This window comes from Aricia agestis, chromosome 3, assembly GCF_905147365.1.
Source record: "Aricia agestis chromosome 3, ilAriAges1.1, whole genome shotgun sequence".
NCBI classification, from domain to species: Eukaryota; Metazoa; Arthropoda; class Insecta; order Lepidoptera; family Lycaenidae; genus Aricia; species Aricia agestis.
In genome coordinates, this window is record NC_056408.1 from 330,804 (window position 1) to 344,981 (window position 14,178).

Genomic DNA, 14,178 nt, shown 5'->3' on the forward strand with positions numbered 1-14,178 from the left:
TTAAGTAGCAATTTCGTTATGAAATAGTAATTCACGAAAGTCTTTAAGATTTTAGTTCGAACTTCAAAGCATTAAGCAATGTGCAGGTTATTTCAGCTTTAGGATTAATTAAAGTTTCCGCTTAAAACTTAGCCCCGGCAATCGCTTTTGTTGGCGGCCTTTTTGTCTCTAGAGCGTTTCAAGCGGAACATATTAGAATATCGTCGTGTCATTTTCTAACCTTCATCTATCTGGGGGCAATTTGGCGGGTCCGACTGAATCGACCGCCGGCGGCAGAAGTCGCGAGTCCTTAAGCCAGTTAAGCCAATTAACCAGCCGAAGGTTCAGCCGTCGATGAAGTCGACGGTCGCTCCACAATTAACTTTTAGGACACCCGCCGGCCGCCCACGGCGTCGGGTGCAAACTCGTTCACTTGGAAATTCTAAATCAAATTGACATTAAATTAGGGAAAACCTTCGTTTGAATGGCTTCTGCCCTTTGATGTCCCAATTCATACAACGCATTACGCAATATAACACCGACCGACCGCAATATATCCGCCCGCGCTACGTGGCTCATCCGAAACTCGAAAGGAGCCAGCAGATATCGGTAATAAAAGTAGTTACGAGATACTCAGGTCCGCGCGAAGTCCAAGTTATGATTAATCTTAAAATCTAGGTAATGACTAATGACGCTCGGCCCCGATGGAATTGTTCCAGGAAAGTTGTCGGGAGCCGGGACAAAAGTTGGCACGGCGAGATTATTCAATATCGACAATGAGCGGGCGGGATGTTTGAAGCTGATCATGAGCCGAACTTCGCCGGTTCGTTAGCGACTTTCCGCGGCCCGAGCGAATGACGCAGCATTTCTTAGACGCTTTTCAAATAACGCGATCGTTACGTCACTATCGTGGTAGATCTAAATGTATTGTGTAATGTGAGCATACCTACCCAGATTCCATCAAGTAAGGAGATTTATAGTATGTAGAGTTAAAATAAAATCTAATTTAGGCAGGGTACTTTTTTTTTTACTGTAACATTATTCTTGTCCTATAATTTTCACTTTATAAAATTATTTTTTATGGTCTCACTTCCTAGTTTGGACCGTACTATGTAAGTATAGACTGCGTTAATGTTAACACACGTGAACAGAACTTGTAATTGGGAAAAACTTCCAACACGACGGTTCCCGGAGCAATAACAATAAAAAGGCGGTAAAGTAACGAAGTTGGCGAATGGCGAACTCCTCCAACACGATACAGCATTAATCGCAGCGGCGCGGGCAGGTCGCGCGGACCCTTACAATTTATATTGTTTGACTAGTTTGACCCTCCGATACGAAACAACCTCCGAACGCAATTTTACTTTGTAAATACTTGTTTAGGGGTGAACAAATATTGTAATATGCCCGTAATATTTTGTGGCAATAAGTCGATATTGTTTTGCTCTACTTCCGCATTGCTGAGCAAACTTTTGCTTCGTCATTGATTGTCTACGTTTGTAATTGTTATCCAAAAATAGTTTTATTGACAAAAGGTTTTAAAGACCTATTTTAAGCAGCCTTGACTACTAATATAACAATTAATATGTTATATGTTACGTATTCCACATAATATTGTACTTAATTTATATTAAGTACATTCTACACCTGTAGATATTATTATCTACAGGTAACATAATTTAGATAATATTTTTCTACAACCTTATTTCGAATTACGCTAGCACTAGCACGGCTTTCACACAAGATCTCAATCACGCAATATAATATTCTGTATCGCTGCAATCAGACGCGATGCAAAAAGATGATTTGTTAATACAAAAAGCACATGTTTCTATGATGATAATATACAACGATACCTCAGATGCTTTCAAGTAGTTTAGGCTTAGCGGGAAGCGGGGTGCGGGGGGCGTGCGAGTGGTGACACGCGCATAAACTACCGCCGTAATTACTGGATCTAACCCCAGAACCTCCGAACTTTAAACAATGCGCCAGTTAAAAGGATTAGTTATGGGACTGTATTTGTGGCTTTACGGCGTAAACACGCGCCCGAAATGTTCATAATATCGCTGCGAACTACCTACTATGTATTAGAAATTACTGGTGACTACTATTTTTATTCGAGGTTCCCTCTATACATTTCCATCACTATAAATTATTTGGTCGACAGTAGTTTCTGCTAACCACGAAAACTCTTCGATGTGATTTCAGGGAGCCCGAGGGACAAGCTTAGACTGTCTCGGTACCCGCAACAAAATTATTCGTAATCTATACATATTATTGTAAAACAAAGTCGCTTTTTTCCCAAACAAAGTTCCCTTTAATCTTTAAAACGGATTTTGATGATTCTTTCAGTGTTAGTTAGCCCATTTATCGAGGCAGGCTATAATAGGCTATAATTTATCACGCTAAGACTAAGAGGAGCGAAGAAATAAATAAAAATGTGGAAAAAAACGGGGAAAACTAACTTAATAAATTAATTAAACTACTGGAGCAATTTTAATATTATATGGCACAGATAAGAAATAGACCACGTGAAGGATCATAGGCTATTGATTTTAATCATTTTTTCAGTGGCTATATATATTCTATAACCGTGCGACGCCGGGGCGGGTTGCTAGTTACAAGATAAAAGGAGTTGGGAGTAGTATTTGTAGTAGGGTTGCTGAGGATTCCTCTTCCGCTTCCTCATAATGAGGAAGTTCCGCAATATTTTGGGTTCCTCAACCGTTACCGCATTCCTCATAAATAAAAATAAAAATTCCTCTTCCGCTATCGCTTCCTCAAAATTTAAGAGGAATTTATGAGGAATTACACTGCGCATGCGCGTCGCGTATCCAATCACGCTCTGGCGCGGCGCCGGAGCGGTGCCGCACCGCCGCGCCGGAGCGGTGCCGCACCGCACCCGTGTGGTTTCTCCCTGAGGGCCCATAGAAGTGCAAAGATGAGTATTGCAGCGGCGCCGCTGCGGCGTGTGTCTAAACAGCCTTAGGGCCGCGACACACCAGAATGGCAGCGGCGACGCGAGCACTTTCAGTGTCATAAGATTTTAAACTTTATCTTCATTTTTGTAATACATAGTACAGCGGCCACGGGCGGCCGTAGACTTTTCAAGTGGTACCATAGACTTAATATATAGCATTATAGGTTTATGAGCGGTACTATTAATGAAGATAAAGTTTAAAATCATATATATATGACACTGAAAGCGCTCGCCTCGCCGCTGTCATTCCGATGTAGCGCGGCCCTTATTGCTAGACTGATTTTGATGATTCTTTATTGTGTGTGTTTTGAGAATGGTTTAGAATTTAGATTCATAGTTTGGTTCACTGGAAAATGCCCTTTTAATTAATTTTTGTGTAATGTATGTACCTAGTACGTTATGTACAAAGTACAGACAGGACAAAAGTTTGGGTTGGGTCCGCTAGTATTTATAATTTTCTATCTTCCTCTTCCTCATCCGCTTCCTCTTCCGCTTCCTCATCCGCATCCTCTTCCTCATAAAATATCCTCTTCCTCATCCGCATCCTCAAAATTTGCGCGTGACAATTCCTCTTCCTCCTCCTCTTCCTCATAATCACTTCCTCAACAACCCTAATTTGTAGAAGGCCAAGAGCTACTTACAAGTCACAACAGGCACTATAATAATGATTATAATTGTTTGTATAATTTTCTGCAAATCAGTAATCTTATCACAAAGTAAAGCAAAGACAAGATTTGGCTATAAGTATAAATATATCATAAACCCGTGCCTAAAACGTACACCTAGGTAGAGCGTCGTAAACGTTACAACTTACAGCCTTTGCTACTTATCACAGTTCGGCCGCAAAAAACGACGGCGAGGGATTCGCAGCGACGTTGTCTCAAGAATGTTCACGTGTGTTTCCACCTCGGCCGTAAGGAACGGCGTTAATAATTAGGAGCGCGGCGCGGCGCGGGACAGCGGCCTCTCATTATCCCGGGTCCTCGGTATATCTGTACCGCTACATACACAATTACTGGTCATTAACGAACTTCAAAGGTCCGTAATGAAGTGCTTTTGGACGACCATCAATAATTGTGGAAGAAAGGAGTCATCAAACATTGGTACATGGGCTTATGAAAGGATCGCGATTAACGCTCCTCAATTCAACAACGTCATATTATCCCGATGAAAGGAGTGATGGGTAGAGGCAGGACAAATTAAAATACTTACCCGAAATATTTAAATAACAAAACGACCGATTTCGCGATATCGGAATACATTTGCGACCCCCGAGCTAAGCCCGACTGACATCAGGTTAATAGAATTACAAACAAAGCGCCGTTCATCAGATGCGGAATAAAACAGAATCTAATTAACCCGTAATCTGCTGCCGGACAGGCTGAGGGTCTGCGGGACCGCGGCAGGGGGAGACGTGACCCTCCGTATTGAAAGCCCATACGAGGTGTCCACTCCATAGTGCGTGGTACCGATTACTGGGGGTAGGAAGACGCAGCTCTTAATGAAACGAGATTATCTACTATTAAGGGATTTATGAGGAACGGAAATAATATTAAACTAACATTTATATTTTATACAATATCGGTGTGTGTAACATACAAATAGAATTAAGAATATAATATTATAACAATATGCAATAATTGAATTACAATGTTGTACTTTGAATCTACAATTTAGCTACCGAGTTCAATTGTTAAACTACGGAACCCTAAAAATAATCGGCTAAGTGCGAGGTTATTAAAATATAATTATTATTTATTAAAGTACACATATAATTAAGACTTTTTGGAAAATTTCAAGTGCCTATCTGTTATCATCATTGATACCGAGCAAAAAATGTTTGAAATATCACGTTTGTTGTATGGAAGCTCCCCTCAAATATTTAATTTGTTTTATTTTTAGTACTTGTTAATATAGCGGCAACAGAAATACATAATCTGTGAAAATTTCAACTCTCTAGCTATCACTGTTCTTGAGTTACAGCCTGGAGACAGACGGACAGACATCGAAGTCTCAATAATAGGGTCCCGTTTTTACCCTTTGGGTACGGAACCCTAAAAACGATCTCCAACACTATATCTACCTAAATGCGCATAATATTAGGATTAAAGGGCCCCACACATTAACAGGTCGCCGACAGGCCATCGCCTGACAGTCAATGGGAAAAGACCACAGACTCACAGTTCCCCTGACGATTTTGTAGATTTTGTATCGACGGTCAGTGACAGGCAGCCTGCCGACCAGAGTCTGCAGGCGGACTGTTAATGTTTGGGACCCTTTAGGTACCGTCAGCCTTCTGTCGTCGGTAAGAAGTACGTAAGTACTTTACATTTGAAAATACCAAATAAACAAGAAATATTGAGTTTGCCGTAAGCATTTACATCAAGTAAACAACCCTAAAGTGTATGGTGCGGGTCTGCGGGGCCCGCGGGGGAGCGGGGCGGTGTCAAATGCACGCGTTATCGCCACCCTCAGGTTTTTTCTATTGATTGCACATTCACTTCCCACGATTTCACCCGAATCCCACCGACACCTCTATTTGCCATTGATCAACGCCAGATTCGTTGGGTGAACGCAATCATTTCCCCATTGTTAGCCCGCAGATTTATGTGTCGTTAGCGGTATATTAATAGCAATACCAACAAGCATAAGTATAGCATTATGTACTGTCAATTAACAAAACCAACAAACAGTTAACGTAGTGTTTTGGAAATAAGCTTGACTTCATTTCGTACAAAATACGAAATACCTAATAAATTAAAACCAGTTCAAAGGCGAAACCATCAAAAAATTTGAAATATTTATTGCGGGTGTAAATAAGGAAGCTTCCTTTTTCGTTTTTGATCTTAATTACTCAATTCTCGTAATATCGGAAGGGTTTAAATTGGGTGTAAAGGGTCTATAAAGCCGCAGTCGGCGATCATAAACACCACATTAAAATAAGCCATAAACAGAACTAGGAGCCCCGGCAGTTCCCGGCGTTTGTCCCGGGTGACAGCCGGCGCCGCGGGATCAGCTTTGTGCTGCGGACGAAAAAATTAATAACCCCCGTGAAGTGCCTTTTAGATCCACCACAGTATAAGTGGTGTTTTTGTTGCGCTCGATATTACAGGGTTACATAATATAAATGTTGTACCCTAATTTATTAGGAACCATCGTTTCGGCTTTATTATATCAATTACAATATAAGAACGTATCATGTTTAAAAGCTTTTACACTTTATTATGTTATTAAGGGAGGTTTTTAACCTTTCTTACCGCCTATGCAGCTGCTTCTTTAATCTTTTTATGTAAGTTGTTTTACTTATTTTTGAATTATTAAGCTATTAAAATATATAGGTATATTATTACAGTTGGAAGCAACGTTATATCCTTTTTCGTTTCGCTGCATAATAGCGCTATACTAGAGAGTAGAGCATAGAGCTCTACTACGTAATATCTGTGGTAATATCTCCAAAAGCTATGACATTGACAAAACCATCGCTCGTTAAAATTGAGCGCTCGGACAATCTCAGTTCTAGTGCTGAGCTCGATATAATTTATAATACTTTCGAGATAATTATTTCCCTCGACTTTCCTCGCATTCCGTCCGCTCCCAAGTCCCTCAAGGCCCTCAATCGCTCAGTATTATAAACAGTCAATAAACACCACAATATCCCATTACCGGCGCACAGGCGGCTCTACGTCGCGCGTCGCTGTATTGAATGCGTCCCATTGACGGCAATGACGCGGGTGCAGCACTGCCGCGCCGCGCCGTACATTATAATATTTACTACTGATTTATGGGTTAATACTTAATGCCTCTCGTGTTTATGGAATTATGGTAATAATGTATTTTATTCTCGCCGTTTAATATCTACGGAGTTATTGATAGGCGATTACAAAAGAGAAATCATTTTTGGTCGTTGCATTGGTGCGCATCACGCGACATAATCCGACAAATATTAAGTGTTTCTTTTTAAATTCATTCAACCAAACTGTTTTTAAATACGCTACGAATTGTAACCCTTTATGTTGTGTAATTGTGTTACATAATACATTACAATAAAAAGACGTGTTTGTTAGTTTGTCTATTGTCATCACCCCCTCACAAAACACGCTCGGCCGGGGCGCGCCTAGTTGACACGATTGTCATTCAGACGGACCAGATGTGTGCCCGCCTTTACAATTATACCTCGACAATACAACACGCATTTTGTAATCACAAACATTAAATGCGTCCGCAACAATTTGTCCCGATCACGACGACGCGCGCCGCATATCGAACGAGGGACGAGCGACCGACGCACAGGTGCACGCACGCACAGAGCACAGGGACGCACACTGCACAGAGCACAGACCCCTGTTCACTTGCACAGAGTCTACACTACACAGATATAGATGGACCAGTAAAAACGCACTGAGATAATGCGAGCGCTGTCAGAACAATAGTCGGAGTTTGATGTACGCGTATCGGAACATAAAAATCATCTGCGTATTGTGCGATACCATCAATATTTATTATTCGAGCGATCGAGATCACCGGAACGAGCTGCGAACCGCCAATCACACTCCAGTCATCACTATCAGCTAGATAATATTCGCTTTTTTAATCCACGAAAATATCTCTATATAAAATTCTTTCGAATATCGATATACTAAATCAAACCCCACCGTAATATGAATTCAATAGAAGGATGGAATGTATCGTAATTACACAGGCGAGCCCTCTATTATGCTCTTTCGAAATTTATTCGACGTGGTATTAAATCGGAACGCCTCCAGAATAATTTCTTAATTTTAGACTTTCGATGGATGTTTTGTGTTTTTGTTAAAAAGTGTATTCGTCAAATCATGCTTTTCAATACAGATTAACTCGTACAAATATAAACCGAACGGTTATTATGATAGCAAACAAACTTCAAACGATCATTATTTGTGGAGATCGTGAAGTGTGTATTTGTTTGGACAGAATATGAAAGCGCAGCAGCAAACGAGGCGAGTGGTTGTGTTTCTGCGACCGCGACAATACCTGGCCCAACACAAATATTCAGCTATCGCGGCAAACAGCGCAGCTTAACCGAAGGAAGGCAAATATTGAGTCGTCGTCTACCGGGCCTGGCGGGCCTGGTGGGACTGGCGATATCGGCGGGACTGCCGACTGGGGTCACAACAAACTCGATTGGCGAGCAAATAGTCGCCGAGTCCCGAGCCCGGCAAATATTCAAACCTATCAGCTCCATCAATATTGATGCAGCAAAAAATTTATGTCAGCTATAATTTGAGATGACATTTTAATTTTTTGCCAACAATTTTATGTCACTTTCTGATTTTCGAAAGATCTAGAATCTAGATCATTGCTAAGGCTTTTCCAAGTCTGGGTTCGGAGCTCTTTCAGATGCTTAATGCAACATCCATACTTTAAATATAAACCAAAAGTGTGTCTGTTTATTTTCTCAACCGATTTTGATAAAATTTTGTGTAGTCCGAATGCTTTAAGTCACGCCGAAGGACATTGAGTAAGGATTTAACTAACACATTTTATTAAAATATTATAAAGTTGCCGTTTCAAAATACTACTACAGTGGATTTTCATCCAGCTCTTTCAACCATTGTAATGATATCAAAAGCGAAATAAGTGCATCGGCATGTCTACCTCAAGAGCGCAATAGAATTTCCCTGCAGAACACAATTCTGGCGTTAGCAATTTCGTCGTATGATGATATAACGTTCATACCGATATTCGGTGCTTCGAGGATCGTACAATACCAAGTCTCCTTGGCCCAGTTGAGACGTGCATCTCATCCTACATTTTATACGAAACTTCCCCCGGCCCTGTTGCATCAAGCAGCGCTGAATTTTCTCGCCTTAAATCTTGACTCCACTGATAGAGATAAGTCGGTATGAGCTTTCAGACTCGAATAATTTAAAACCTTAGTTTGTTTGTTAAAGATACGTAAACATTATTTTATTTTAACAATGACTTAGAAAATGGAGTACTGTTAGAATAATTTGGGGAAAATAGGTTTTCTTTAAAGTAAATCCTTTTTATAAGGGTTCCATATCCAAAGGGTAAAAACGGGACCCTATGAATTATTTTTAAGCTTTAATCTACGTAATATTAGTTTACGCATGGTGTAATCAAATTATTTTATTATTAAATAAAAAATAAAAATATAAAATAAGGAAGTATAGCATCTATTTTATTTTTTATAGAAATCAATAGGGAAACAGATGTAAAATTGTTATTACTTACCCCCGGAAAATTAAACATTCAACCTAGGAATAATTCGCATAGAGCTGAAAATTTGTGGAGACGTTGAATACACTATTATAAATAAAACTTCAAAAGGCCCCAGCGATCCTCGTTGTGCAAAAAATTTTATTCAAGGTCAAATGTAGGAAAGTGAGATTTTTCCTGTTTATTTTTCAAACGGTACATTTTATCATAGAAATAGTTAAGACAAGAGTGTAGATCATATAATTCTCTACAAAAATATCTTTACCCTTTTTGTCGTACGACTTACCATTCGTTATAAATAGCGGGCTTATTATTAATAGTTGGAAAAATCATATCTTATATTATAAAGCTGAAGAATTTGTAGAACTACTGGTTCGAATTGAAAAATTATTCTTGTGTTAGATAATTTTATATATCGAGAAAGGCTTTAATATAACATCACCTTGCGACCAATAGGAGGGAAGAAATATATGAAGATGTTAAAAATACTGAGATAACAATAATTTGAAAGGGCTTACCTCACAAACTGCTGAAGCATTTTTTATGTTATTTGGCACAATTATAGAATAGACCACGTGGAGGGACGTAGGCTTTTTTGTTTTTGAGAAAAATGTACGGTTTTTGTGAAATTTATAATAAACGCGGGCGGTGCCACGCTTAACGTCTAGTACTACATAGGGTTGTTTGACATGTTCTCGGGCCTGACATACTTATGAGTGCCTTGCAAGCATACTGTTGCTCTTCGCTACTCGAAAAGATTAGATTTTGTAACGGTAATAAGTCACGCAGAAATATGTTTGGCTGTGAACAGCCCTCGTATGCAGTACAAGAAGCTCCGCTCCGCCCTGTTAATTATGTATTTCACAGAAACCATACATTTTCATGAAAAACAAAATAACCTATGTCCCTTCACGTGGTCTACTTAATATATGTGCCAAATAACATAAAAATGCTTCGGCAGTTTGTGAGATAAGCTCTTTAAAATAATTTTCCCCGCTTTTCCACATTTTCCTCTGTTTCTTTGCCCCTATATAGGCAACGTGAACGTAGCTCAAGTCTTCCTCGATAAATAAGACTATCCAACGCAAAACTCATTTTTCAATTCAAACCAGCAGTTCCACAATTGTTTTACCTTTATAATATAAGTATAATATATATATATTATACTTATATAATATGATTTTCCTAAACTTTCAACCTGCTATTTATGAGGAATGTTAAGTCGTATGAAAAAAGTGTCTGAATATTTTTTGTAGAGAATTCTATGAGCTATACTCTTGTCTTACTTATTTTTATGATAAAATGTACTTTGACCTTAAACAATTTTTTTTGCACAAGGAGGATCGCCGGGCACTTTTGAGGTTTTGTTTATTATGGTGTATTTAACGTCTCTACCAATTTTCAGCTCTATGCGAATTATTCCGAGGTTACGATTTTTTTGCGTCTCAATAGACCGGACTATAATATTGCGTTAGAAATTGGAGGTACTACCTATAATACCTAATTAGATTTTTGATGATAATTATAGTTTTTATTTATTTACTAGTGCGCCAAAGCGCGCCTACACGGCAAGTGCGCCATATATCAGCTCTATAGCTGCTCCATACTGCTATAATTACCTTTATAAATAAGTAACAAATAGCAACACAAAAACTTATTTAAAACAATATTAAAGTACTTCAAGTACCTATCGTCTTTAAAGTTATCAATTTCCAAAACGATTACGTGAATTAGACATACATGAAATACCACGTAAAGTTTTTGTTTTGTTACAAGTTTCATCAGAATATAATATTAATTATTAGGTATGTACAAATTGTCATTTCGAAATATATAAAAAAAATAAGTTAAAGGTGCAATAGTTGTTGCAACTACGTAAAATGGGTTTTTTTAAATAATGTTTTTTGTAAAGGAAATTTCATTATTTAAGTATAAGAAAAGTACCGTTTTAAAATTGAGAAAATTGCCTATACGCAAAGGTATAATCAGTACACAATTTGACAAATTCTGCTCGATAGAAAAAAATCTCAAAGATGACTGTTAAAACGCTGATTTTCATAATTAAATCATTTTATGGCTAAATTACATACTTTCTAGAAAAAACAAAAAATGTAGTACATTAATTGTCGATTTGATATATTTGATTTGTGTAATACTAAAAACAAAAGGTTTTTTCTCCTATTTCCTATTATCAAGGCACGCGGCGAGCGCGTAACAGCTACTGTACAAGGCGCGCTGATATTCAAATGTTATTTTAATGTCCTTTACGTTGATATTCGTATTGACAGACATCGACCTGCTAATTTAAGGGACTACTGGGCCTTAAGTAAGTACTATAAAAGTATCGTTGCAAAACTATTCCAATTGACAAACTTTTTAGCAAGTGGTAAGGAATTTGGATTGCAAAAAGACGTATTTCATTATACTCGTCTGCAGTATCTACCCACATTCTACAACACAACTCTCACCTGGTGGGCATCTGCAGTCGTAGTCCCGTATGCTGCGGCGCGGGCGGTAGAAGCTGGGCGGCCGCAGGTCCCGGCGGAGGCGCTCGACCAGCGGCTGCTGCGGCTCCAGCACCGCGCTGCGCAGCGCCAGGTGCTGTTCCTCCAGCAGCTGCAGCCGCGCCTGCAGACCCTGCTGCCGCCACACGCTGTACCCGCTCGACACCAGGCTCATGGCACACGCACACCACAACACTGCACAGTACGTCCACGGGTCCGCACATCTCTCCGAGCAGACCTCCTTCTTGCTCCTGCTCTTCTCCTCCTTTTTCTCCGGAGGACTCTTGCCCGAGGGCTTCCCTCCTCCCATCTTGAATATCATGGCGCTTTCACGTGAGCCCGCTTGTCATCGTAAATCGGTGGGCATCGGCTCGCGGTAGTTGGAAACACGGTAAGTTTTGTTGTTCACAGTTCGGGATCGTAATTTCGTCCGTGCGAGTGCGGAGACGCGCGACACACCCTCCTCGGTCGGCAGGCGGTGAGCCACTGAATGTGAAACGAACATTTCGAGAGACGCGGAACCGCTAACGAAAACTCTAGGGTATATTCACTAGTTTCAAAAAATATTCTAATAAATACTGAGTACTTACCTAATTGAGTATGAGTAATTTTTATAGTTTTAAAACATTTTGCTGTTTTTTGGTGGTTGATGGTTGTCTAGAAAAACCCGCCCGCCATTTTGCTCATTTTATAAATTTGAAATTAGAATTATAATTGTCTTGCTCTTTTGTTTTTTTTTTTCACTTAGGTACCTATATTATGTATTGGTCAGAAATGGGCATACGGCACGCAAATTAAAAAAATCGGCCAAGTGCGAGTCGGACTCGCGCACGAAGGGTTCCGTACCACTATAGAGCAAAGTTAAGCCAAAAATTAACTAAGGCCTTTGCAAAAAATTCAAGTACTTACCTGTTGCCATTATTAATATAGAGTAAACCCCCCCTTAAATATTTTTTTTAGTATTTGTTGTTATAGCGGCAACAGATAATTATAATTATACTAACAATCTGTGAAAATTTTGGAAGTCTAGCTATAGCGGTTCTTGAGTTACAGCCTGGAGACAGGCGGACAGACGGACATCGAAATCTCAGTAATAGGGTCCCGTTTTACTCTTTGGGTACGGAACCCTAAAAAGGTTTTTTGTGGAATGTGAAAGAGTGCTGCAGGGCAATCGCGTTATTTTTAAACGTTTCAATTCAGGTTCACATTTGCTTTGGTTGTGGTTCAGTTACGGTTTGGATCCGCTGCGTCTGAACAAATTTCAGTATCGTGCTAACGTTCCAACCGTAACTCAACCTTAGATGGAACTCGAACGAAGCACATCGTTTGACCTTTAGACAGACATTGCAGAGGACCAATCAGCGCCCTTCTGATTTAATTTTGATTGGCTTAAATATAAACAAATTTTTTCCGATGCGTTAATTGGTCAATTACATATGGATGAATATGACACGAGTGAAGTTGTTTAATGTTTTGGTACGTAGTAGGTAGATAAGGAATAATGAATGTTACTTGGAGTTTTTAATTTACGTAGGTGAATTCATAATTTTATTTTACTATATTTTACAAACGCCATACTTTAAGTGTTGAATAGTGACTTGTGAGTTGTGACTTGTGACAAAAGTTTTTGTGGCGCGGAAAACATTTACTTACGTATATTACGTAATTGACCGACTTGACTCCTTGACTGTTTTAACTTTTACTTATACTTTGACTAGACGATATAGTAAAACGATGATGTTTTTCATTATTTTAAAAAGATTATTACCCTTGTATTTGGCAAAGTACACTCCGGTGTAATACGGCCGTCACTTCACTAACAGATCTCGCATATTATATTGTATGCGTTGCATATGAGCATTTCTTCAGTATTTGTGATTATAATGTATCAATTTGTAATACAGTCTACATCGTTTTTCTCTGCAACCATAATAAGGCTACATTATAAACTATTTAAACACAACTTATGTATACCGATAGATAAAAAAAGGATATTTAAATGGTAACAAAGATGCTATTAGCTGTATCACAATCTAAAACAAATAAACATGAGCCTTCATCAACAATAGAACTAGGAATTTAAATGGTCATTAGTGAATATATTTTGTAAAGAAAAAAGCCTTCTTTTCTTTACAAAATAAATTCACTAGTGACCATTTAAATTCCTAGTTCTATATTATAGAACAAGTGAAATGTTTAACATCTATTAGCTCATATCTACCCTTCTATAATGCTCTTAATCAGCCAGCTGATTAATGAAGTTTTTATAGTGTATTATATTTCCAATAGTAGTTTATATGTATCACGCTTACACTTATATAAAGCCTTTAGACATGTTTAGGTGAATTTATCGCAATAATAGAACATGACATCACGGTTGATCTACAATAACACTACATTAATGCTAAAAGTACAGCCGTGAACGAAATGTGAACTCATGGAGTAAAATGCTACTTGGGCGTATTCTCATAATATTATAAGAAAAAAAATCGGCCA

At 38.8% G+C, this 14,178-nt stretch overlaps 1 protein-coding gene across 1 annotated transcript in view; it reads right to left on the reverse strand.

Moving 5' to 3' along the window:
* The window catches only part of LOC121740212 (collagen alpha chain CG42342), a 181,139-nt gene extending 168,986 nt beyond the window's left edge, over positions 1-12,153 (reverse strand). Inside the window, exon 1 of the mRNA XM_042132848.1 lies at positions 11,647-12,153. Coding sequence (XP_041988782.1) covers positions 11,647-12,004 — 358 coding nt within the window. The 5' untranslated portion in view covers positions 12,005-12,153. The remainder of the gene's footprint in view (positions 1-11,646) is intronic.
* Positions 12,154-14,178: the final 2,025 nt, after the last annotated feature.